This window comes from Nelumbo nucifera, chromosome 7 (assembly GCF_055504915.1).
Source record: "Nelumbo nucifera cultivar China Antique chromosome 7, China Antique-T2T, whole genome shotgun sequence".
Classification (NCBI taxonomy): domain Eukaryota; kingdom Viridiplantae; phylum Streptophyta; class Magnoliopsida; order Proteales; family Nelumbonaceae; genus Nelumbo; species Nelumbo nucifera.
In genome coordinates, this window is record NC_142655.1 from 10,105,427 (window position 1) to 10,132,778 (window position 27,352).

Sequence of the window (27,352 nt, forward strand, 5' to 3'; positions counted from 1 at the left end):
CTTTCCTCCACATAGCTCTATGTAAAGTTATATGCCCGACTTACATTTAACTTACTGCAAATAAGAGAAAAGAAGAAGCTAGTGAGAAAAAGAACATGAGAATATTAAAAAGAGAGAAGGAGATGGTGAATTCGAATGGGCTACACAATGGAGGTGTAGCTGGGTAGCCCGTGTAACAAACCCATAACCCCCCGAGGCCCTGAGTTAGTGGCACAACTTGAACCCATGTCCCAACTACAACCAAGTGACCAACTAGACCTTATCAATGAGCTTAGTTGACTCCTTCAGATTGGTTACCACTTTTATACCGATAGATTGATTTCAAGTTTCACCCTCATTTGATGTTCTGCATCCCTTTCCATGGGCATTTGAATCCAATTTTCAGAACCCACAAACCAGTCTTGATTGGGTAACACACATAAATTACAAATAATGTAATATTATAGAAAAGATATAAGTTACAACCAACATGATAGGATATGTGGATGTCATAAAACAGCTTTACAACATGTATAAAGTCATTAATATGTTATTATTTATTTAAATTAAATAATTAATTAATTAAGAAAGATATAAATATATAATTAATTTACAGAATATGTTGGATACATGAGAATGTTGACGATCCATACATCCAAGCGTCCAAGAAACATATCATATTCAATTAATATATTTTAGTTACTAAATCAATCATTTATATTTCACTATTTTTGCTAATGGGTATGTACCTAACTTCTTAAAAAAAATATTAATCTAAGTACCGTTAATTTTGCAAATGATTTTTGTTTCCATAAATAATAAATATGTCATTAATTAGTGTAAATAAAAATGTTAAATAATAATTTATAGAAATATATAATTCTAATTTAAAATATATCAGATCCCTTGGAATTTTTAAGATACATATATATCATATATTAAAATTTTTGAATTACAAAAAATTTTAAGATCCCTTTTCCAGTGCAATATCTCAAGAATTTTATTGAGGCCAATCTAATAATTCCCATTTGGCAATTAATCTTAGACCAGAAATAGCTTTCTAGACGTCTTTTTTTCCTGGATCTGAGCGAGCGTATCCTGATTGGCAATCATGGATGATAAAGTCTTTTTTTTTTTTTTGAAAAGCCTGTAGGCTGAATCATCGGTGGTAGAAAATTAGGGTGGGGTAGACCAAGTCTTTGTCCTAGACAAAAAACAAGCCCTTTTAGCAATCGAATGAGCCACACAATTACACGTACATAGACTAATGAGACATAAAAAAGAGAGAACATTCGCAAAAGACTCCCACACTCAACTATCAAGTGGTGAATGCACAAGAGAATCACTAAGGAGGGATTCAACAGGAGAGAAACTATCTTCTGCTCATCTCCTTCTAAAACGATAGAAGAGATCTGTAATTCAATGGTCAACTTGATGCCCTCAAGGAAAGCTAGAGCTTCGATGTGTTTCTTGATGTTGATGTTGAGATCTGTAATTCAATAGTCTACTGTGTTTCTTGATGTTGAGAATTTTCAAAAATGGGGGTTCTAACAAATAAAAGCAACTTTTTGCCTCTAATAGCAATAAAAATAACACTTTTAGAAAAATTACAATTTCGAGACAGCTTTTTCTGAAAAATATCAAATAAGAGCATTTAAATACAACGTCTTTATGTGTATGCGATACAAATTGTATTCGTATTTTTTGGACAAAATTATTCTTCTCATTCGAAACGCTCTCCCTCTTTGTCTTTCTTTCACTCGATTAAAATGAGATGACCTTGGCCATCATTCATCTCTCTCTCTCTCTGTTCTGGAGAAAACAAAAAACAGAGACCATATCTCTCTCTCTCTCTGTGTTCTATAGAAAAACAAAAACTGAGACCAACTCTCTCTCTCTCTCTCTTTCTCTCTCTGTGTTTTGGAGAAAAACAAAAACAGAGACCATCTCTCTCTATCTGTACTGGAGAAAAACAGAGACCTTGTTCTCTTTTGTTAACTCTTCAAAGAAAGATTTCTACTTATCAGATGGGGACATCCGAGACTTCTCGAGAGTCCTGACCCGAACTGAATCCTAGACGATGTCAGCGGTGCTTTCGGCATGGGTGTCGTTGGCAGCTCATTCTTCCACATAATCAAAGACGTCTACAACTCCCCCAAAAGGCGGGCATCTAACCGGCGGTTCTCAATCCGGTCACATGAACGCTCCCCTTATCGGTGGCAGCTTCACCGGCTGGGGCGGTTCTTGTCCATCTTCAGTTGCACCATGGTCTATATCCAACAAAAAGAAGACCCTTGGAACTCTGTCATTACTGGTGCCACCACCAGCGGGTTCCTCCAGATGCGTCAAGGTTTGGTAAAGCATCGAGGTCTGCGTTGTTTGGTGGGGTGTTGCCTGCTTTGATCTGTGCTTCTCAGAATTTTCCTCCACTTGAGAGGGAGCCATTACCTAGTGTGTCCCTGTGTATCCTAGTGGAAAGTTTTCGAATCAGAAACCGACACCGACTCCTATTCTTGAAGCTTCAACAGAGGGAGAGAGAAAGAAAGACAAATGAGAGAAAGTTTCAATTTATATACTATAAGGTGTCCTCACTTTTCTTCAAATGTCACTGCTCCAAATTCCTAAATGATATTTTTCGAAAAAAGTTACCTTTACGTTGTAATTCTTCCAAAAGTGTTACTTTAGTTGATATTAAAAGCAAAAAGTTCCCCTTATCGGTTATAACCCTATTTCTTTTTTACAAGCATTGCCATTCAGAATGACCTAACTCCCAAAACCAGCTCATTAATTAATATACCAGAGTAGAGTAATCGACTCCAATTACAATTCAATTCTCTATTTTGTCTACAATTAATGGTAGCAATTAACGCCCAACCAACTCTATTTACAACTCTGTTTTGCGTTTCACTTCATATTCCAAAACGTATGCATGCAAGGGGTGCAAATGTCTCGAGATTTAAGCAAATTGAAAAGCAAGGTGTGAATATAAATTAGTTACAGACCTATTCTCCTTATTGCTGAACTTGCCTCACCAAGCAAACATCCAAAACAGAGAAGCAAGGACAAAGGAGAGATCGATCGAGATGGTAGCTTCTAACATTTGTTACTTGGTCGTCTTATTATTAGCAACCTGGTTGATTGGCGGAGTTGTAGTCTCCAGCCACCAGGTTCCCATCAAGGAAAATGCTGCGTGTGATGGCGATATTCTGTCTATAGGATACAACTGTTGGAATTACATTCAGTATCCGGGGCCCAAGACTCCACCATCACAGGGGTGTTGTGGTATTGTGAGGAATGCCAACATGCCCTGTGTGTGTGCAAGTGTTACCGAGCAAGAAGAGTCTCACATTAGCATGGAGAAGTTGATCTATGTGGCATATATGTGCGGCAACCCAGTTCCCCATGGTACCAAATGTGGAAGTAAGTATGCATGGTATCAAAGGTTATAACCATCATATTTTTTCGGTATCATAGTCAGACTCTGTGTGTATATATGATGATTCTGGATTTCCTCTCCACCAGAACTCTGCTCACATTTATCGCCGCTATACATGGAGAATACCTCATCCTCTGCATAGTATTATGCAGGGGAGATATTCCCAATTCACAGGGGATAGTGTATTGTGGGTAGACGTGCACAGGAGATAGTGGATATATAGATATTTTTTTTATTTGTTAAATATGATATCAAGGCGCCTAGAAACATCCAGCAAAGGGCACAGGCTGCCTAGGTAACACTTAGGCTACGTTTGGTTTGAAGGAAAAAAATAGGAAAAAGAAGGAAAAGGTAAAAAAACTTTTAAATCTTATATCGGTTTTTTTGTCTTTCCTTTCCCTACTTTTTTTTTTTAAACCAAACATAACCTTAGGTTATATCTTGATATATAGGCATTTTTCTATTTGTTAAATATGATATTCTTTTAAGACTTATTCAATTTTAATTTTACTTATTTTATCTTGTACATGCGTTAAAATTAGTTGTTGCTCATTATTTTAATTTGCTATTTTTCTATTTCAGGTTACACCGTCCCATGACGAAAAATGACCAGACAAAAACAAATGATAGGTCGCCCTAACTAATCCATAAATGAATAAATGTTGTATTGAAAACCAAATCGGTCATCAATGAACCTTCTCAACTATACATCGATGATATTACATAAATTTTTTTATTACTGCTTCATTTGTTAGCATTGCAGTTTCATTTGTATGGATGGGACTACAACTATGAGCGAGTGCATGTGTTATATGCAATTCAGTTCAACCATTCACTGTTATTTTTATTAAAATTATATTATCAAAATTGGAGTTCAAAATAATTATTTATGTCAAATATAATTGGGTTAGCCCCAAATGTCCAAATTAACAATTAGTTTCATTCTGGGTCTACTTTATATAACTGATTAATAATTGATTGGGCAATACTCCATCTTGGCCCCTTATACCGTTTTTCCTGCCAAAATGAAAAATGGCAATTCAATTTAATACCTCTTTTAATTAATTTATGCCTTTTTCACTTGATGCAAATTTTGGAAACGCATTTACTTAAACAAATTTCTCGTTACTGGAGCAGATTATGGTGTTCTGATTCCATCTGAGTTGAGGTGGGCTCCCTACAGAGTAGTGTATCCCATATGCACATCACAATATGCATTGGAAATATCTTATGTATTTGTCATGGAGAGATGTTCTCATGGTTGGGATGTTCAGTAAGATACATTCTAATGGAGAATCAATGTGAATTCAGTGTCAAAATTGGTCCTTTCATCTACATTGCTCTATATATAATTATATATCGCACTAGCATTTAATTTTCTGCAAACCAAGAGAAGATAAAAGATAATCAAGGAAGGATAATGAGAATATTAAACTGCAGTGAAGAAGACGGTGAGTTTGGATGGACTCCCCAGGTGCCCCACAGCCCATCCCCAATGCATTAGGAACCCAAGTCTCCACTACATCCAAGTAGACCTTATCAATGAGCCAGTGAGACAGTTGACAACTTCAGATTAGTTGGGCTTATACTGATTGATTGATTTCAAGTTTTTCTGGGTATCATGTTTTTTTGATATTATTATTATCATTATTATTATGGAAAGAGATAAGATAACTTTATTAAGAAAATAAAAGAAAAAAAGTATGCACAGAGTATACCCAAAGAGGCGCCTGGACCTTGCCAATGAAAAATAAAACTAACAATTTCCTTAGGATATTCTAGAAGTAATCCTTCTAAATAGGGGATTTGGTCCCCTTGAGGGGGTCCTTTCAAAAACATTTTCACCCTCATTTGATGCTCTGCAACCGTTTCCATCAGCATTTGAATCCAACTTTTAGAACCCACAAACCAATCTTACCTGATTGGCTTACACACATAAACAACAAATACTGTAAAATTATAAAAAGATATAAGCTTCAGTTTAGAAAAAGTATAAATCATGGTTTTCAAAACCGGACCAGACAGGACGGTCGGACTGGAAAAATCGGGAATCGGTCACTTGATCGGTTTTGTTTTCCCCCAAAATTGTTGATTTTGGTCAGCAAACCACTGAATTGGCCGGTTAACCTTTGAACCGTTCGAACGGTTTTGACCGTTTTTCAAATTTTTATTTTTTTTTATTTTTATTTTTTTTGTCAGAACGGGCCGGCCGTTCGAATCGAACGATCAGACTGTTTGAACCAATAACCGGACCCCTAAACGATTCGATCACTAATTCGTTTTTAAAAACCATGGTACAAATATAAATATGCACAGTGCAAATGCATACAAACTAATACAAAATATAAGGTTTTGCACTCTACATATTTGTACTTGTACTCCTTCCAGGAATATGTAAATATCATATAACAGCTTTACAACATGTATGAATCCATTAATATATTATTACTTATTCAAATTAAATCATTAATTAATAAAGATATAAATATATAATTAATTTACAAAATATATGGGATCCATGAGAATGTAGAAGATCCATACATCCAAGCGTCCAAGAAACAAATCATATTCAACTAATATATTTTAGTTGCTAATTCAATTATTTATATTTCATTATTTTTTCTAATGGGTATGTAACTTCGTAAAAATTATTAATGTAAGTTATGTTAATTTGGTAAATGATACATTTTTGTTTCTATAAATAATAAATATGACATAAACTAGTGTAAATCAAATTATTAAATAATAATTTACAGAAATATATAATTTTAATTTAAAATATATCTGATCCATTAGAATTCATATCATATTATATGTAATTCATAAATTTTAATTACAAAAATAATGATTGTTTTTAGCATTTTTATTTCTATAAATTATGAAAAAAATTCAAAACATTATTTTTTTTTCACATAAATTGTCGATGGATTAATGGATTTGATATATCATTCATAAAAAAGAGTCAAGGTGGGTTGGGTCGAGGGTACCCATTAGGGTCAAGATGGGACTAAAATTCCAAACCACCATGCCACATGTCATTTTGGAATTAAAAGTGAAATAAAATAGATTTTATTAATTTTTGTGTTTATATTCAATTTTACACAAAAGCATTTTTACAAAAGTACTTTTCATGAAATCACTTTTATGAAAGTGCTTTTACGAAAACATTTTTATGTAAGCATAAAAGAACTTTTATAAAAGTACTTTTATGAAAGCACTTTTATAAAAGTAATTTTACGAAAGCACTTTTACAAAAGTATTTTTATGAAAGTACTTTTACAAGAAAACACTTTTATGGAAGTACTTTTATAGAAGTACTTTTGTAAAAGGGCTTACGAAAGCACTTTTATAAAATTACTTTTGTGAAATAACTTTTACAAAAACACTTTTATACAAGTTTAGCTTTTTTTTTGCATTTGTTGCATTTTCTATAATTTTTGGTATTTTTCTACATTTGTTTTCAACTTTTTGGTATTTTTCTCCATTTTTTACAATTTTTTGGTGCTTTTTTGCATAATTTTTGCATTTTTCTGGTGTTTTCCATGCATTTCCTGTAATTTTCTAGTTTTTTTTTGCATATTTTCTGATTTTTCTGCAAAAGTTTGAATTTTCTGCAATTTTTTGTATTTTCTGCATTTTTTCTATTATTTTCTATATTTATCTACAATTTTTGCATTTCTGGGTATACGAGTTGACCTGACTTATTTTTATCATGTGTTTGTCTTGAAAGAGATTATTCTCTCAAAAATTATTATTTTGGGTATATGGGCCATCCTAACCCCTTTTTGTATTTATAAGTGAGGGTATGTGGATTAGTATGAGTGAGCGTGATTTAGGATCAATATGGATGGGTCAAGTGGGTCAATATAAGTGCATCAGGGTGGGATATGACCCTTTAACAAGGATTGATGATGGGCCATGGTCGGTTAGTGGGTCAATACGGGTGGGTTGGTATTCAACTCTTACCCAATCCATCCATTTGCCACCCCACTTGAACATACAAGACTGTAGTCTTCAACCTTGGATGATAAAGCCTCACTCACCATTTGTTGTGGTTAATAGGGATGTAAACGGAATGAATTCAAATTGAATCAAACAATATCTGAATTCAAATCTGATTAGAAAATTTGATATATATTAATGCTCAAATTTAAATTCGATTAAATATTTGATATTCGATTCAAATTTGACTTATTAATATCAAGAAAATGAAAAAAATTATCATCTCTAAGATGAACGATAATGATTTCAGGATTCTACCATCAAGGTCAACAGCAGTTAAAAACGCTGAAAATATGCTTGAACACTATAATGCTAATAGCCTAACATAACACCAGTTTTGCCACTTCATCCATATAGATAGAAAAAGAACTCCAAATCTGATTATGTCATCAGGTTCAACTGATTTGGCCTCACATTTTTAATGGTTACACGCGCGCTAAGGAAAAGATTAAGTAGCAAGTATCTTTTTTATTTCTTAAGTATTCAAAGTTTGGTTTAATTCATTCTAAATCAGTGGCATACCTATGGAAAATTACCTTGGAACTCAGGCAGTCAACACAGTCTCCAAATTCACAGATAAATTTTGGCCCAAAACGACTTTTCAGTGTTAAAAAAGCTTATTTCTTTAAGCAAAATTTATATTAAAAATTAAAACTTTGAACGGCTAATATAACTTGTAGAAACCATTAATAACTTACACATATGGCATTTCTAATCTAATGGATTTTTTTTCCTTTTTCTAAGCCCATAAGCAAATTCGCCGCACCAAATCTTTCAAGGATACAGGTAGAAAGGAAAGAGCAACCGACCAAGTACAAGGTCTGAGCAAAGATAAGTTAACAAGACAATGTGTCCCATCATGATTTTGAAAAGCAGACCGGATCGTATGGTTGGATCGGTTGACTGTGAATTGGTCAGGTATTCCATTCCATTTTATCTTAAAATCGTTTTTTGCCAAAAATTATTAATTTGGTTAACTACCAATTGAACCATTAATCCATCAATCCAGATAATAGTCTTTTGTCATTATATATATATATATATTTTATTTTTGTAAGGTTAAAACGAACCATCCATTTGAACCAAACAATAAAATCATTTGACTCAGGTTATAGGTGGTTTGAATCAACAATGAAATTTTATCAAAATTCATGAATGGGTTTTGATTGATGAAAACTCTTTCCATACCATATCTTTTCCGTATCATACTAATTGATGAATTGAATTTAAAAACTTGATCGAAGGTGCTTGTAGAATCAAACAATGAAGCTGTTTTTTATGTTTGTTCTTCTTGCTTGCGTGATTCTACTATTAATATTATTATTAATTATTAAGAGAAGCAAAATTTTAATAACTATTCAACTCAAGCCTACCCAACTTGCACATATAGCTTTTATCATCTAAACCATCCAAAAATCTCTGTCATGGCTGCATTAATTTGGAAGCAAGGCCATTTTTCTGAAAAACTGTATCACATTGGATTCACATAGACATTTAACAAAAGCTTCATTTGAACTAATCATTATTGCCGCAGAATCACGTACAGCGAAGAAGGCCTTACTATAGTCAACATGAGCTGCAGACCAAGGTGCCCTTTAAGGTGTTGGGGTTCATAATAACCCCAATTTTGGATATTCAATTCGTCCTGTCCATAATAACTAGAAATGGCAAAGACGTCTGAAAAAAATATCAAATCTTTTTCTTATTTCCGTTCAACCCATCGATCACATTGCAACCAGCCAACACTGCTTGCATAACTCACCGCCATGAAACCAAAACTAAGAAACAGAAAATTCCCATCAAAATAACAGCTTACCAGAAAACAACAAATAAATAACAAATCAACTCCACTAGACTACGTTTCTCTCCTCACTCCTCCATCGCTCCAACATATCGCCTCGTGGCTCTTGGCCTTCCCCTCTGTTGTCAATAGAAAACCTGGAGACTCCGCTGTCGAGGTTGCCGCTGATCTTCACCATGCCGGTTAAAGTTGAAGAGGACGTGCTAGTGATGGACGGGATTCTGGTCAGTTCAGTGCCAGGTGGACGTACGAGGTTGGGGCCAGATTCCAGCTCCTCGTCATCGGGGAACAGCCTTTATAACTATAAGACGGAGATCTCCGGGCATGGGAGGATACCGGTAATTGCCGCTACAGCTGCAAATGCCAGGTACTGTTTTTCAATCCAATGGTTCTTTTTGTGATGACGAACCGAGACCTTCACTGGTGAAAATCCCCCAGGCCTTATATGTCTGGTGAAAGGTGAAAATTTGAAGAAGAATAAAGAGTAAAGGAGTCTTTTATGTCTTTTTATTAACTAATATTAAGGAATACTAATGGTAAAGGAAGTATTAGTCAATTGTCAGAAACAATAGGATTAGTGTGGTTCAATTTCAAACAATAAGGATACATTTAGTTAATTAGTTAAACAAGGTAATTTAAGAAATTTATCCAATTAATAACTCAAAATATTACATTAATCAAGAAGAAACAATGCATATGAAACTCCAAAGTTTAATAAAAAACAGAGGGTTTTTTTTGAACTTCTTCTTATCTTTGCCGCCGGAAAATTTAGCTTTAGAAGATGGAGTGTTAGCCTGCTTCTCCTTTGTTCCCTGAAAAATACAAAGAAAAATCAAGTCAATACCTCTGTTAACTTAAATTTGTAGGTAAAAGCTAAAATGTATTATTACCATTGTAGCTAATAATCACTTGTACAGCCGAAGTACGTCTGGACTGGACACCGGAGATGTGAGAAACAGGATGCAGACCACGGGATGCTTTTGGGGGGTATATATAGAGGTCACGGGATGCTTTTGGGGGGTATATATAGAGGTCAGAGTTGAGTTTTAGAGTGACAAAAGTTGACGAAGTAATATCCGGCTTCGGGGCAATGCTCATTCCAACAAGCTTTAAAGCTTTATGCTGGGAATATCTCCGTAATTATGTGATTTATTTCAGGGGAGATATTTCCAATGCAAGGTTATAAGAGGCTGTTCAAACTGTGTGAGCACCGAATTGCCCTGACAAGTCGAATTCAGATAACAGTGATGGTTCAGGATTTGGATATTATATTTCCCGGTCCACATTCGATTTCTTCTCATACATCAGATGAGAATCTATGTAATCTATCAGTTAAAATCTTCCCACTTCACAGCCTTCTGCTTTACATAAGATGAGAGACTGAATTGGGGTTATCGGTTTTTGAATCCGAAACTGATCAGTTAACCATCGGTTTTTGGTTTTTTATTATTTACAATATTAATTATAGAAAAATATATGAATATATAATAAAATACTAGAAATATATATAATATTATATTTTAAATAATAAATAATATATTATATATTATAAATATATATTTATATATAATACATATTTATTAATTTATAATATATAGAAAATATAAAATTTATATAAATACATAAAATATATATAAATAGGGCAATTTTCTTAAATTACCCCTACTGTTTGCGAAATCAACTGACTCTACCCTTACTGTTTATATATTGTCTTAAAGTACCCTTAAGTTTTCTAATAATTGACATGCCGATAAACACTAACAGAAAAAAATGAAATATCGAATTTGCCCTTCACTATTCATCAAGTTTTCAAAATAAAACCGAACTGATGAAAATCTCTTATTTCCAATTTTTTCCAAATGCAAATATGGCAGAATGGTGATTGACTTTGGAATGACGTTTACTATGTTCCTAGGTTTCTATAGTTCATCAATTTCTATAGTTTTAATATTGTCTCTTCCTCTTAACACTTGGTGTGTTATTGTATGTCTTGGTGAGTGTCCTTACCACTTAAACAACTTAACAAGAAGGATTTTGGGCATGCAGTTTGGCTGATTTGCTTGGAGGGCAAGTGCCATACAACTTAACCAGTCGAGTCGTGACAATTAGCCTGCTTCTCCTTTGTTCCCTCCCTGAAAAATACAAAGAAAAATCAAGTTAATAGCTCTGTTAAATATGTAGGTAGAAGCTAAAAAGTAATCTTACCATTGTAGCTAATAGTCACTCGTACAGCCGAAGTACGTCTGGACTGGACACCGGAGATGTGAGAAATAGGATGCAGAGCACGGGATGCTTTTGGAGGGTATGTATAGAGGTCAGAGATGAGTTTTAGGGTGACAGAAGTTGGCGAAGTAATATAGATAACAGTGATGGTTCAGGATTTGGATACTATATTTCCCGGTCCACGTTCGATTTCTTCTCGTACATCAGATGAGAAATCTATGTAATCTACAAGTTAAAAGCTTCCCACTTCACAACCTTCTGCTACTCTTCCTTTTTTGGTTAGGTATTGGAACAGAAATAGAATTTTTTTGGCCCGAGCTCAACAATCAACACAGGCCAATTCACCAAAACCTTACTAAGCCTGGCCGGACCCAACCCAAGCCCGAATTTGGCCCAACCTGAGTTGTGTTGGTTTAAGCTTGGGCCAAACCAGAGCTGAGGTATGTACCTTTAGCGATGGGCCTTTATTAGGGGTGCTCATGGTTCGGTTAACCAAATCATGGGTTAATTTTTGAAACTGAACTGGAGTTGTCGATTTTTTAAACGAAACTGATCAGTTAGCCATCAGTTCAGTTCATCGATTTTTTGGTTTTTTATTATTTACAATATTTATTATAGAAAAATATATGAATATACAATAAAATACTAGAAATATATATAATATTATATTTTAAATAATAAATAATATATTATATATTATAAATATATAATGCATATTTATTAATTTATAATATATAGAAAATATAAAATATATATAAATATACATAAAATATATATATAAATAGGGCAATTTTCTTAAACTACCCCTACTGTTTGTGAAATCAACTAACTCTACCCTTACTGTTAATTATACATTGTCTTGAGTTTTCTAATAATTCTGACACACCGGTAAACACTAACAGAAAAAATGAAATATTGAATTTGCCCTTTACATTCATTAAATTTTCACAATAAAACCCAACTGATGCAAAACCTCTGATTTCCATTTTTTCCAAATGCAAATATGGCAGAATGGTGATTGACTCTGGAATGACGTTTACTATATTCCTAACCGGGTTGTATAAAACAGTGGTAACCGAATTCGACCGCTGAGGATCAGACGAGACTTGGTCCGTGTTATTACTACAAATCTACGATGACTTGATTGACAAGTTCCCCAAGGTGCCTAAACTAGTGTTTCATTTTGTTGGCAATGTGAGCGTGATTCTGCCCAGTGGAAATTACTTTTTTGGGCTCACCAACGGTGATGATGGAGGGGGAAAGAAAAGAAAAGCGGGTTGTTTGATTCTGGTTTGTCCAAAATATGCATGAATACCTTGCCCGCTCATCTTATCCATCTACAGTTATTTGGCACTAACATTAACCGGTAATGGTAACCAACTTACCGAAACTCAATTAGAGCCGGTCAGTCAATGACCATGTCTTAATTCACTCTCACACTCACCAGCCTGAGTGATTATAGTAATAGGAGCCCGTCAGATCCTCCTTCCCTCTACATTTCTCATCCAATAAACCTGTGCTCGGAGCAATGGATTTTATTGCCAATAAATGTTTACCCTGCACAACAATCGTGAGAGAATCGTTATGGATTCCTTATATCGTTGTAATGCATCGCTTTTCCCTGAGAAATCTGTATTCGGAACTTTTTGGAGAAATTGGGATAAAAAATTTCTTTCGAGAAGATGCTAATAATGGGTACTTTAGGAATTTTTAAAAAATACATCAGTCACGTGACGTCACATGGAAAGTTAACAGCAAGAAGGTTTTAGACGATTATTAGAAAAATTAAAAGTACTTTAAAATAGTATGTAAACACTAAGGGTAGAATTAGACAATTTCGCAAATAATAGGAGGTAATTTAAGGAAATTGCCCATATAAATATATGTACACCGGTTGGTTCGTTTAACCACCGATTTTCTATTTTAGTTAATCGAAACCAAACCAATTGGTTTGTTTAACCAAATTTTCAGATCGGTTTTGGTCAGTTCGATTTTTCAGTTTTTTTTTTCACCCCTAACCTTTATTGACCCTCAACTTGACCCAATCCATACTTTGAACCTTATGCTGCATTTGTTTGCGATGCAAATACCAAATAAGGGTATTTATATATTCTGGTGTTTAAGACATTGAATGATGGGGCCTATGTTTTACACCGATTTCAAACAAATAAGAATACAAAAAACAGGTTACACTTTACATACTTAAACCGAAAAGAAGATATTTATACAGAGTACATATTTACAATTACAAGGCAACCAAACACAGCCTTACTTACTACCCTTACATATATTTTGGGCTGGGCTGGGCCGGGCCGGGTTTGAAATGATCACCCCTGTATTGGTGACTCCAAATCTACCCACAAAAAAATGTGTGCAACAGTGTATACAAATCCCTATCCAGTTCTACTCGCAATTATTAGATCATCAAATTCAAAGCAAAAGAAAAAAAAATGTTGCATTTTTCGGAAATACCATAACACTGTATCAGAGGATGATAACTAAGCAAATGTACAGAAAGAACTCTTTCAAGCTGTTGCATGTATCGTGATGAACATCTGATGAATTATGAAGACGAGTTCTAAATCTAATGAATTTCAGCTCCAGCAACCAGAGGGAGTAGGAATAATATGCGAGGTTCTAAGAAGTAAACTCTATTAATATTTAATAGCCCCAAAGAAGATAATCGGATGAATTATTCATAGAACCAGCAGTATCTACACTTCAAAGTTCAAACCTACCTTATTCATTAATAGCCAAAGAAGAATTCTAACTTCATTAATTAATCGCCTAGCTTCTTCTAATGGCGTAAAATTTCCCAGCATATCTAGAAACCAGGCAAATAAGATAATTTGATTGAGTTGATTTTGTGAATACCATCAAAAATTAGTTGCATTATCGCCATGCACGTAGATTTAATTAGTAGATTTTCTATGAGCCAATACCATGAAATAAAAAATTTCCACCAACAAAACCATCCATTGATAAACTGGTATACTAGTGGAAATTATCAATATAACAAGGTATCTGCTTCACAACTGTAAGAATTAAGAGAATGGTTTTCTCAACTCAGAACTGTTTTCATGGGCGTGAGTGCGTGACAAACTAGAAAATGAGACACTAGACATTCCTCTCCGGAGTGTAAATTTTCAGGGTTGAGTCCCCACTCAGCATCCTGATGATTGCGTTTTCCTCCGCTTCTTTAATTGCCTTACGAGCCAATGAAACACTTATCTATGCGCGGAAACAAGAATAAATGAAAGACAAACAGAAACTACATTAATACTTGAAGAAAAAAAAAAAAAACATGGAGTACTGATGACTATGCTATGTCACAAGGCACAACACAAAAACATGACAACAGATCTAATTAAAAACTAGATCCATGTGTTGCCCAAGAGTGTCAATCCTACTTATAAGCACAGCAGTGTTCAGTTCTTCTCAAGGCATTGAAACATCTGACATTTAAGTCCTAACACTTGCGTGCAGACTATTCTTCTCAGCTGCTACTATTTTCTTTTACCATTTTCTGATGTTTTTAGAGCACATCCCATAAATTAATGGCTCATGTATGAAGAATCAAAAACACTGATCAAAATTTGTCAGTTTGGTGTATAAATCATCAACCATTTAGGGGGTGTTTTCCAGCATAAACATGTTGTCTTTCTTGATGTAGCTTACACTATTTGGTGCATGGTTTTTAAAATCGACCCGGAGACCGAACCAGCTAGGGGTCCCGGTTACCGGGTCAAATCGTCCGACCGTTCAAACTAAATGATTCCCGGTTTTTCCAGTCCGGTCCAGTTTTTAAAACCATGATTTGGAGTGTTGCGGACACCAAAATCTCTTATAGAGTGCTTTATATGAGACATGACGTTTCATAAATCCATGCATGTTTTCTTAAAACCATAAACTCAAAAACATATTTCTGGTTTCAGAACACACCATATAATGAAGCTTTTTTGAACCATTGGCGAAGCGAAACCCAGCTTTCTAGAAATAAATAAATAAAAAACATGTTGGAAAACAAACCTTAATCATTCAAATCTTCTGGATTTGGTTAAACATGCATGGTTTGATCCTAGTTTTTTTCTCTCCTTTGATTAGCTTTGTATCCCTGTTTCTTTGTTTCAATGAAATCTTCTATTTACCAAAAAAAAGAGTTACCCAATAGGTTGCAGTGACGTACGACACATATATTAATGCTTAAGCAAAGTTGAATGATGAAAGAAGATTGGCAGATTACCCCATATTCGACAGAGAGAATAGATGGGGTAACAATCCGGTGATTGGAGAGTTCACGCATCACTCGGTTGTAGGTTTCCTGACCGAAGATACACATATTATTCACCTTCGTCTTCTTCTTAGATATAACCCATTTCTGTGTCATCAAGCACGTAAACAAAAGATAATAAGTAACCACATGCACCCCATTTTTATTGAAAACAAATGTACAAAGGAGCTATAGAGCAAAACGGCAAAAGAATATAAAACCAATAAAATAAATCTTCTGGTACCCGGATTCTGTAATTTTTCTTTCTTACAACTTGGGTTTAGCCATCTTAGAATGAACAGAAGAGATTTGTGCTGCAGCTCCTCTCTTTAAGAATGTAGGTTTCAGTGGGTTTCGGACTTTCAGTTAGAATAACAATATAGTACCACTCAAGTATGTAGCAAATTCCAAGAACAATAAAACAATAGAAAAAAAAGCCCATAAAGACAGATTTCTGAAAACCAAATTGATCTGGGGTGTTGTCTCTTAAGGAATGCAAACCTTTTTCAGTTTATCAGCGCCGCGTATGATATTGTCGGGCTTAGGAGGTGATGGAGGGGTATGGTTATACTGATACATCTCCTTGTTTGTCCCCTGAAACTAATTAAGAAGATGTTAACGTTGTCAGGTCGCATACACTAAAAGCTAGACTAGCTGAACTTAGATGATAACGAAGAAGGATTGAGTATGTACTACAATGCTCTCACCATTGATTTGAAGCTGAAGCTCTGCGACTGTGAAGGCTGAACAGTGGAAATAGAAACCAACCGAAAACGTGGAAAAGAGAAATGGCGGGTGACTTGGTCGGTAAGAAAGGAAAACCCTAAAATAGTGGAAAATTTATAGAGTGACACAAGGTCCGGTTTGAATCGAAACGTACGGATAAATGGTCCGGTTTAGAATTGGACGAAAAGATTTTGAAAGGATGGATGGATAATGCGAACTCACTTTTGCGAGCAACAACATGGATATAGCGCAGCACCAGCACGCTTTAAACCGTGAATCAAGGTGGGCCATACCGCCATAATAATACATCGAAGGCTTTGATTTTGAGGGAATCTTGTATGACAGGTATGTTAGTGATGTCAGATTGGCATCTACTTGACATCAGGCCCCACCTTGCAGTTGCATTTGGCCCATCTGATTGATTGCTTTGAAGTTTTAATCTAACTTTTAACACTCACGAGGTCCATTGTTGGTGCCAACTTCTTTCGGCATTTGCAGGGCTGGGCTGGGCCAGCCGCTCAACATTAGGCATATAGGTCTTGACTGGCCCAACCATGCTATAAACGGATCGGATTGCCAAAAGGGGCTACACTAGTATGGGCTCTAGTGTACAAAGGCATTACAATTGTGTCCAAAAGGTCTCGTCATGACCTTTCAAGCCCTCAAGGCCTATGGAAATGGAAGTATTGATTTTTGACTTTGAGTCCCTCTTTCAAAATAGATCTGTCCATATTAGTCCTGTCAATGGGTTGGATCTGGTCTGGATCTGGGTAGACCCGGTCCCTGCCCAATAAATAAATGTGCAGAATCAGTCTCGATTATTGCAGACGTAGAACCGACCCAATTATTAATTAATGATCGGATCTGGTCTATGCATGCATTTTAGGTATAGATTATCGGGTCAATTTTGGGTTTTTTATCATAGCCCGTGTCCAATTTGAGCCAATTTAGGTCCAACCCAAATCAAATTCATCCAAACAAATACATACATGATTTTATTTATCTAAAAATATTAAACATTTTTCTAATTATATGCGTGCGCGTGTATATATAAAGTATGCCTATCTATAAATTTTCAATTAATTGTTTTCTTGAATTGGGTTATAAAGCCCAAAAATATATTCATAAATTCTTTTAAATTCCCAATAGGAATGGCAACGGTGTGGGTTTGGGGCAGGGATCATATTCCCCGTTTCCGACCTCGATTCTGAAATTAACTTCCATTCCTGTACCCGATCCCTATCGGATAAAATCTGTCCTCCATCCCTAATCCGCGACGGGGATGAATTCCCCCCGTAGGGACCCAAATCCCCAAAATGTTTCTAGATAACAGTATTTTTTTAAATAAATTTACTTGAAATAAATAAATATTATAAATTATAAATAATAATTTAAATATATTTTGATATATATATATATAATATAATAATATATTTAATATAAATAACATTATATATATATATATAACCAAGATCGGGGCAGGGCGGGGACCTCAATCCCCATCCCTAACCGGGGACAAGATTCAAAGGGTTTGATAACCAAACAGGTTTATAAATTATAGCAGTGCATAATTTATACAGCCCATTTGCATTCCTGTGCAAATAAATTTCGCAATGCAAACAAACAGAACACAGAACTCTCTTCATTTTTGTAAAGTGAGTCATGTCTCACCCAAGCCACCGCCTTCTAGCAAGATGATAGTATATACAAATACAACACTTTCCTTGTGGCTTGTGGTCCTGGTAACCTTTTCTTTTTTTTTTCTTTTCTCTTTTTCATCACGCAGAGTATAGAAAATCTTCAATTTAATGTGTAAAGCATGCAATTGAATTTTAAAAGGTTGAAAGTAGTATATAATGCTTGGAACGTCCTACCTGTTAACCTGTTAAAACAAATTTAACAAAGGCTGCTGAGCTTTAATTTGGTTTGATAGAAACTAGAGAAACAAAGTTGAGGAAAATTAGGCACAATTTGGGAAGAGTACAAATACAAATATTTACTCGTACATATTTGTAATTGTACTCTTCCCAAACCCAAACCGAGTCTAAGGAATTCATCAAATTTATTAAGAACTTTCCCCAACTTTCTACTTCTTTCTTATTTTCCATCAAATCAAACACAACATTATTGTAGATTGTTTTCTGATTATACTCGAGAAAAGCCCAAATCTGTACATGACAATTAATCAACCATCAATATCTTTTTTCAGGTAAAGACAGGGTCATTCAGATAAGAATAAGCCACTTAATAGCCAGACATCTTGCCCGTGCGGCTATGCCATATATTTGCAAGGCCTCCTGCACTGTTGATGTCCATCTTTTGAATAAGGTTGGTTTGTTTGATCTACTAGTCCTGCCCTCCCAAAACAAGAGTTCTGATTTTGCAGCTTGTGAACGACCGAATTATTGCTCTCTCTCTCTCTCTCTCTCTCTCTCTCTCTCTTCATAGATGATATCTCTTTGATTTAAAAGTGCCACTGATTACCATAACCAACATGTGTAGTTCACAGTAAATTGGAACGATACAATCAATTCAAAGGCCTTGTGAAGGCTAAAGCAGCAGCACATTGTTAGAGAAGCTAGCTCTTTCATTTTTATCAGTTCAGTAGGGGCATAATATGTAATATAAGATGATCCAAGAGACTTAGTTGACACTAGGTAAGGCGTGACAAGTGAATGACTAATTCACAGGTTTGTATAGTTAGACTTTGGAAGATACATCATGGTTCATGGACATTTGGGTCCTCCTCTTTTGGTCTTCCAGTTATTGTAGCAAGGGCAGAACTGCTTGTTCCCATATGTCCCAGGAGGCACACACAGGCACTCAGCACAGCACTTTTGGCAGAAGAACATGCAGGGCTTCTTGTAAGCTGTTGCTGAGCATCTTGCAGTGCAACGAGGCGCACACTCTGCACAAAAATGAAAAACCACACAATTCAATCACAATCTCTCAAACCAAACAACCACCATAAGCGCATATTCCCATACACTAAAGTGGGTAAATGACCTTGCGGGTGAAGGCTGCCTTGAGTAGCACCATACTGCAATTCCAAGAAAACCAGAAGAGTTACAAAGGCTAGAACATAATAGAGGGAGAAAATCAAAAGTTTTCTACAGGAATTGAAGCTAATCGCTGGTCATAGCTACTAGCTAGTCTCACCATGTTAAGGGTTGCTGGCTGTGGTTCTGCAGCCGGAGCTTCTGTCTTAGTAGCAATAATGCTACCCTGGACACCCCAATGAAGACAGATTAGTCAAGTTAATGTAAAGGAAAGAGATAAAAGTCCTCAAAGGCCAGTTGTGGCTTACCTGAATTTCTCTGAGTAAAACTAGCAAGATGGTCAGAACACATAGCATCAGTGTGCTTGGTTTCCTTGCCATTGCTGAGTTTGGAAGACAGGAAACCCTACTAAGGGAGCTGGGAAATAAACCAGGATGGAAATTAAGAGGTGAGTGGGGAACTGAAAAGAATTTTGTGGTGAGTAGTGATGAAGGGTTAGTAGCTTTGAGGGTATATATATAGTGTGGTTGGGTCACTATATTTTCATATTTACAAGGCAAAAGGATGCCATGTGGATATCTCAATGCATGCAACCTTGACAGTTGACGCCAATTATACAGTTTGAGAAGGGGACAAAGTAGACTCACGATTTTGCAACTGACAGTAACACCCTTTTATTTGGCTGGACAGGAGTGGAGACATGGCTGTTTTCATGATAAATGACCATTTCAACCCTTTAACTCTAAATATACAATAACAAATTCTTCCTTGTCTTCCTCCCGGAATGAATCGGAAATTCAGATGGATTGTTGCCAACCCAAACCTCTCCGGATTAAACTTAACTTAGCCCTATAAGCTGGTCTGTTCTAGTCTTTATTTGAGAGCTATCAATGTTCGGAAAACCTGACAAAAGTATCACAAAACAGTGAAACAAAATTAAACGTTGAATCATTGGTTGCCTCGTTAATCTGGTCTGTGGAATGATAAACCACTGAGGAATGAGGACGCTTAATTCAATAAAGTGGGTATCGGTCTTCAAGGCATAAAGGGCAATTTTGTAACTGGAGAGAAAATGTCAAAATCAGAAGGATTTCTAATTCCAAGAGCTTTCTCTCTCTTCATCCATGTGCAGTGCAAACATGAAAGTGATAGCAGAGGGTTCACATGTGCCCTCTTGGTATGCATGGGACCTTTTCTTCTCAACAGAAGGAACCACAACCTAAAAGAGTGCAACAAACGCTTACGATCCATACGCTCACTAGTCACTATTCAACGATTGGTGGAGTGTAGTGAGTCCAGTGACAAGGCAGCCGTTGGTTGTCCTCTTCCTCTGCTTTGTCTGTTTTCTTCATAATCTATAGGGGATAGGTTTAACGCAAGCCTATCTTTCTTTGTGTTTCTCGTGACCTGTTTAATAAGAACATATAACACGAGGTCCCCTCATGTAATAGCCACTTGTCATTTTGGGACAGAATACCGGGACCCACCGTTGATGGGTTCTACCTAACATATTTCCTATAGGTACTTGTCATTATGACAGAATATCAGGACCCACCATTGATGGGTCCAGCCTAACATATCGCCTAGGCAAAATTATCATTTGATCATGGCTTGTTTTTAGCCGGATTAGGTAGAACCCTTTTGATTGAGCTACCTTTACAGAACATGGCTCGAGGGACCTTATATGTTAGAGAACTTGTAATGAGGGAACCTGCCACCCTCATGACATCACTGGCCTAAAGGGTAAACTAGTTCTTCCACTTGGGTACCCGGCTAATGTTGCATTCTCGTGATTTTCATCCACCAGGTTTCTGATTTCAGTAATTAGGTTCTGTAAATTCAGGGATGTGACAAATCCTCTTGATAGTCATCCAGGCCATTATCTGTCACATTACCAAGTAATGATCTGGAAGCAGTTATATTTAGGGAAAAAAATAAGATAAAAGAAGAAATAAACAGCAGATATTCCTGATGAAACTACAATAATTTGAATGGCATGGCCAGGTGGGTGTAATAGTGTATTACCTTGACAACCTGAAGGATCAATTTGGTGGTCGTAACCACCAAACTAGTAGGATTACTTTCTCGACAGACAATATACAAGAACTTTCTTAGCAACAGCAACAACAACGGGGAAACAAAAACAATCTAGAGGAAAGTTTTACTAAGGGTTAATCATATAGTTGGATACATTTTGTCAACCTAAACAATGCACAATTATGGGTACCATTTAAATGCAGGTAGTAACTTGCACAACTTTTTCTCCAACTTCTTTTATGGGAACTTCCTTCAGCTTGCAAAGAGAAGGATCTAGAACACTTAACAGATTATTGAAACCAATTATTTGCTCTCTAAAAGCATGAAGTTGTGTAACTAGGGTCCGCAAATAAACATTGACCACTAAATTTCAATTTGCACTGAACTATTTAGAGTAGAAAACACAATTTGGATTTTCAACAAAATAAGCACAGTCGTTACAAGACAATGAATCTTACATGTACGGTTCACAGCAAAAGAAATATGTGCCATTCATCTCATATAGACTATATTTTGAGGATTATAATGTTTTCCTTCAGCAATGTGTAATTTATTGAAATCATCAGTTCTTGTCATGTACATTATTCCCTAAAGGACTGGTACTTCAACTTCCATCGTAGACTGGTAGCATAGGATTATATTGATCATCTTAACCTGGACGAAATATCAAATATTGATGTAATAGAGGAGATTTGTGGGACTTGCTCATACACCAATGGAAGCATGGTTTCAGTAAATTCTGGACTTATTAGAAAGAAGTTATTCGCGAAGATAGGGACACTAGTGTCCCTAATTTCAGAATATGCCTAACTTGATTGGAAGATCATCCTTCAAGTTTAGGTTCCTGTTCAGTGTATTCATCATCTCATTCTGAAGAGAACTAAATATTAATCAAGATTCTGGCAGATAATACAATAAAACATCCATTTTCAGTATCTTTAGTGACAATGACTTTGTCTTGACTTTCTAGATCAATGCTTTTGCCATTGCAGAGCTGTAGTTGATGAAGATATCTTTAGGGCTGTGAATCCTTTGAAGCAGGAATCTCCATCCTCCCTATTATCATTCTAATATCTAAGTTGGATAAGCCCACTCTAATGCAAAATTGAAACCCATTAGCATTTCTCTTACAAGATAATCTTAAAAGCATGGCTAACAAGGTTGGTATAGCATATGCTTTATTATCTCAGAGTAGGGTACTTTTGACAATAGCAGAAGTATCACTACATAAAATCATGGCTCAGGAACTTTTCCACGACATATCTAACAAAGCTTGAGATAACAATGTCATCATGAAGCTTGGCAAGGGAAAAACTTATGATCATTTGGAACAGTCAAAATTTCCAGAAGCTTTCTTAAGGTTTGACTTTTCAAATAATTGGACCTAAATGAAGTGGTGCTTCTGCAATTGTTGGCTTACAATTTTGAATGGTGAAACTAATGGCTATTTCAAATCATAAGGAATAAAAAAAATGAGTCATCATTAAGTACTTTCAACAAATAAGGCATTCTCTATAGAATCACATAAATTATTTACTTAATTATCAAAGAAAAACTCTAGGAACATAAACCAAGATTACATAGAGTTGAGTCCCCACCACCCGCAAAATTATGTTTAGAAAAAAAATGAAACTTTTTGGGAGATCAGCAGAAGATCAAAGAGGGCATTAAATGAAATAGTAAGAGAGTACACCACCTAATTGCAAAGTTAGATAATTGGAAAAGGAATGATACACTAACGTGCCAGCATTTCTAAAAATTTGCAGTCTTGCATGAATCTAGTAGGAATGTTGTGTCATCTGCAGGGATTTGAATGTACTCAAATAGAACATACAGAGCATGGTTTTTAAAACTGAACCGGTCAGGGGTCAGGTTACCGGTTCGAACGGTCCGACCGTTCAACCCAAACGGTCGGCCCATTCTGACAAAAAAATAAAATAAAATTGGAAAACGGTCAAAACCATTCGAACGGTTCGAATGGTTAACCGTCCGATTCAGCGGTTTGCTGACCAAAATCAACAGTTTTGGGGAAAAAAACGGTTTTGGGGGAAAATGGAACCATTCAGGTGACCTGTTCCCGGTTTTTCCGGTCCGGTCTGATTTTGAAAACCATGATACAGAGTTCAGATGAATTCCCAGTTGCTGATATATTGAAAAATTAGTCACATTCATTCCTACAGGTAGCCAACATCAACTATTGTAGGGTTTGGAGGAACAAACCATATTATCCAATATTAACACTTGTAACATTGAAAACAACTTGGTACTGGAGAAGCCTATTTGGGTAAAAATTACCTTCTAAGATTGATTTAATCTTTTGATAAGTAAATGTTCCGAAGATTTTTGAAAAGCATCTGTTCCAAAGATTATCATGATTAAGATGTGATTGATTTTCCTTTTTTTTTTTTTTTTTGGAAATGGACAGGCGGTGCTAAAGCTGTTCAAAAGAAGTTCTTTCATTGTGTAATATGGTCCACTGGAGGATCACAATGCACACACTTCATGGAATGACTAACAGAGAAAAGTATCTGTTTCACTGGCCGTCTTTAAAAAGAACTCTTGAATATAAAGGAGGGTATAGTCTGTGATAACACCTTATGCACTTCATATGTTACTTGATTAAGGTATTTGTAAAGCTTTTTGTATATGAAAGTCAGGCTTTTACATCAATATAATTTACAGAAATGAGAAATCAAAAAAAAGAAAAAAGTAAGCTAAACAAATTTGTGAACCTTCTACTCTATCACGGAACCTTTTAGATTTAACAGATTTGGTACCTAAGGTCTATGGCTAGCATAAGCACAGTAACTAAATAAAATTAAAAAAAAAAAGAGGAAACAACAACGACGACGACGATGACGACAACAACAACAAATGCTGGTCTCCAACAGGATGGACCAAAAGCACACTCATCAAATGGTAAAGAAGAAACTCTCCTCAGTTCCTGTGGCTATAATCTTTTGCCAAGTGAGCCACGTGAGATAACTTTTACCTCATCCCCCCACAGTATGAAAGCAGAGCACACATCCTCATCAAAAATAATAATAAAAGAAAGAGAACCAATTAGCAGTAAGTGGAAACAAAGAATTGAGTTGGAAAAAGTGGAATGTGATATTAGGTTAGCAGAATCTGTCAGAAGTCATCTATCATGCATGCAATTATTGTGTCATGGCATAGTCGCCAATACTCCCTACAGGTGACAGACATCCATGGCATTGATGGAGGGAGAGAAATTCCCAGAGCAGAAGGAATTCTGTAACAGAAGATGAAATGTTTAAACTTATAATCATATCTAATAGGGAAACAAACTAAGCAGTCTGGACTCTGGATGATGCACAAACAATTGAAAAGATACGCAGCCTACCTTCTTCCGGTGAAAAGTCCATAGGCAGGTGAAGCACCAGATGACAGAGAAACCCCATGAAACAAAACTCTGTAGTGTGGTAGAATGATTTGTCCTGAAATAAACTTCCACTCTGATTAGTATTAAAGCCACAGTGACAGAATGCTGAAAGGTGCATCTAACCCCAAAAGAGTGAAATATGCTAACCCAAGTTAAGGTGTTAACATGTTCTAGACAAAACAAAGGATCCCACTATTAAATGCATGTGTTTGGCAAAAAATGACAGATACTTTAAAATTATTTGAACAAGCCCTGTCATGATTCCCCAACCAAGCCATGTTAAGAATAATACCGGTACCTATATTTGAAAAGTTGCTGCGAAGAAATGAAATCATAATTGCATATCTTTTTTCATCTTCCTGTTTTGTCCCGTCTTCTGGAGTCTTCCCACATCCTGGATGGTCTTCATCAATATATCCAACCTCTGGATGACCAAGCACCTTACTACCTGGATCAGTTAATATTTCGAACCATATTCCGCACGGAAATCTTCTTGGTCTTACCATCCAGATGAAAATTTTAGCATAAGGTGTAGCATGAAGGATTGACACAATGACCTCAATCAATATACAGATGCAACTAGATGTTGTATTCATAATTGTGAAAAAAATGTAGAAAACAGAAGTTGTAGGTAGTAAAAGTAGTAGGGGGGTAAAAAGAAGAGATCCAACTATATGTTGCTCAACAGTGTAGTCATAACTATCCAACCTCCGTCGAAGTGGGTTCCATTTTCGGCCCCTGCCAATAGTTCAGAAACCATCAGTGCCTTTATAGCTGAATTACAGAAACCATTTAACAATGACAGCATAGCTATTTCACCCTACTACCTTTGAATTTCCCATGTCATAGGATAACCGTGTGTGGCATCATCCAATAAAAAGCCAACACGTTTATTCAAGTTCCCCACAAAGGACAAAGAGTTTCTACAGCAGGTGAAGAAGCAGAGCTTCAGATAGTTATTTATGGGCTTTGGAGGGCCTTTCAGCTAAACATCAAACAGCTTGGTGGAAGGATATGTGCAGACTGTTGTGTAGTCTTTTGCAAGGGACAACTCATTCTGGCATTAAGCAGACCCTTTTTTATAGGTAACTGCCTAACTGGAAGTGTGTTATTCTTTTTTATAAAAAAAAAAATCAAATATGTACAAAGTATAATGCATCCCAATATATAGACTGGAAGTACGTTACCTATCCCTTTTCTTAGATTAACCTTACATTTGAGCTCAAAAAAGTTGCTGCCCATTTTCCCCTAATCTTGCCAAAGAATCAGCCCTTCCAATTGTTGACCATTGAGCCAACTGAAACAACCTCATTTCAAGCACACTTCTAGTTTACTTGGTTCTTTTTTATATGATTAGATTTAGGTATGTGGAAATATCTGGAAAATTGTGTAGCTCATGAGCTAGCCTCACATAATAGGCAATACTGGAACAAACTTAGCCCCCTGGTGGCTTACTGCCAAGGACTTGGCTTCTTTTCTTAACATTTATACTTATTTAGAAATATAAAGTTCTCCACAAATGAATGATTAAATGATCTATATAATGTTAAAAAAGAATAACCAACTGATGGTGGCTCGGTGGGTAAGTTCTCTGGCTGGTTCCCACTTCACCAGGGTTGGGAGGTTATGGGTATAGGGGACAGGCTACCCTCCATTGTATAACCCCATGAAGCAAAAAAAAATGTTGAAAAATAATAATTTGTATGTAATTGAACATAAGAACCTTGCATATATTTTCAACAAGAAAAATACAGGAACAAATAAAAAGAAATAACACGGCCATTCTTATGTCAAAAAATGTAAGAAGTCCCCCATATCCAAAAGCAACCAAAATGCCAAAAACTAGCATGAAACAGAACAAGTGTGAGTGAAAATGAAAAGAAGGAATTATTGATCAAAAAGAAAAAAATGAAAAGAAGGAACAACATCCTTATAAATGCTTCAATCTTTGGACTTGGGAGGAAAAAACCTCTCTAATATGCAGTTGGCATCAAAGAACTAAGTACCCCAAGCAAGGGCCGCATGAAACAAGTGAACTGTGCACTTTCCATCATGTTCTTTTCAAGTAAGCACAGCCCCCCTATATGATAAGGGATTAAGAGTCCAATCGAGATTTTGAAGAAGGTTGAAACACATGGTTATTCCCCTATCCAGAAAACGGGGAACCAGAACATTGAACCACCTCATAAAGAGTAAAGATCTTTATGGTTGTCCTCACCAGAGGAGAAACCAAATGCAGTCTTGGACAATGCTCACAGTATTTACCAAAATCACTCCAACATATTTCTGAAATCTGATTTAGCACCATCCCCAACTTTGCATCCTGTGAGTGGACCATACTTGCTAAATATCTTCAAAATACATCTCCAAAAGCTAAACCCATATGATGAGTTAACCACCGAATAAGACCACTAAAAAAGAGTTTCAATATATTTCACCATTATAATTCTTCTCTACTTGGCAGATTCCTCTCTAG

The 27,352-nt window shown here is 35.8% G+C and overlaps 2 protein-coding genes and 1 pseudogene across 9 annotated transcripts in view; 1 reads left to right on the forward strand and 2 right to left on the reverse strand.

Moving 5' to 3' along the window:
• Window positions 1–1,356: 1,356 nt before the first annotated feature.
• LOC148790151 (mitochondrial import inner membrane translocase subunit TIM17-2 pseudogene) lies at window positions 1,357–2,595 on the forward strand (annotated as a pseudogene).
• A 16,300-nt stretch (window positions 2,596–18,895) lies between these two features.
• LOC148790152 (protein GAST1-like) lies at window positions 18,896–22,057 on the reverse strand. Its single transcript, XM_088891678.1, has 4 exons — window positions 19,745–22,057; window positions 19,597–19,662; window positions 19,444–19,477; window positions 18,896–19,345 (listed from the first exon to the last, which is right to left on the reverse strand). Exons 1-4 carry the CDS (start codon window positions 19,814–19,816, stop codon window positions 19,164–19,166), a joined length of 354 nt encoding a protein of 117 aa, XP_088747804.1. The 5' UTR covers window positions 19,817–22,057; the 3' UTR covers window positions 18,896–19,163.
• Window positions 22,058–22,200: 143 nt separating this feature from the next.
• Window positions 22,201–27,352, reverse strand: part of LOC104608881 (uncharacterized) — a 62,933-nt gene continuing 57,781 nt past the window's right edge. For 3 of the 8 annotated variants that reach the window (XM_088891675.1, XM_088891674.1, XM_088891671.1), the window contains 3 exons: window positions 25,169–25,614; window positions 24,838–24,931; window positions 22,201–24,726 (listed from right to left, as the gene is read on the reverse strand). In XM_088891675.1, coding sequence (XP_088747801.1) covers window positions 24,606–24,726; window positions 24,838–24,931; window positions 25,169–25,614 — 661 coding nt within the window. In that variant the 3' untranslated portion in view covers window positions 22,201–24,605. The remainder of the gene's footprint in view (window positions 24,727–24,837; window positions 24,932–25,168; window positions 25,615–27,352) is intronic. The other 5 variants (XM_088891676.1, XM_010275003.3, XM_088891672.1 and 2 more) reach the window with 4 other exon arrangements.